Raw genomic sequence first — 301 nt, 5'->3', positions numbered from 1 at the left:
CAGGGGGCCCCAGGGATCCCTACCTCTTATTCAGCTTATTACAATATTTCTGTGGCCAAAGCAGAGCTGTTGAACAAGTTGAAAGACCAACCTGAGATGTTAGAGATTGGCCTAGGAGAGGAGGAAATTGACCACGAACTGGCTCAAAAAAAGGTGATGTTTTTGGCATGCCTTAGAGGTTTTCACCATTTGCTTGAGTGTGGCTAGAGGTTGACCTGCCTTCTACCTTCTCCAGAATATCTTGGTGCATTCCTATATCTTCAGTATAGAAATCAAATAGCCTCTCTGGGTTTCTCACAAA

The 301-nt window shown here is 44.2% G+C and overlaps 1 protein-coding gene across 1 annotated transcript in view; it reads left to right on the top strand.

Moving 5' to 3' along the window:
• Positions 1–6: 6 nt before the first annotated feature.
• LOC104990712 (protein Shroom4-like) overlaps positions 7–301 on the top strand; it is a 6,026-nt gene continuing 5,731 nt past the window's right edge. Inside the window, exon 1 of the mRNA XM_010843003.1 lies at positions 7–153. Within this exon, the coding sequence (XP_010841305.1) occupies positions 97–153 (57 nt within the window). The 5' untranslated portion in view covers positions 7–96. The remainder of the gene's footprint in view (positions 154–301) is intronic.

Source organism: Bison bison, unplaced genomic scaffold, assembly GCF_000754665.1.
Source record: "Bison bison bison isolate TAMUID 2011002044 unplaced genomic scaffold, Bison_UMD1.0 scf7180017847386, whole genome shotgun sequence".
Lineage (NCBI taxonomy): Eukaryota > Metazoa > Chordata > Mammalia > Artiodactyla > Bovidae > Bison > Bison bison.
Note: the sequence above shows the minus strand (reverse complement) of the source record. Positions and strands in the feature narration are given on the sequence as shown.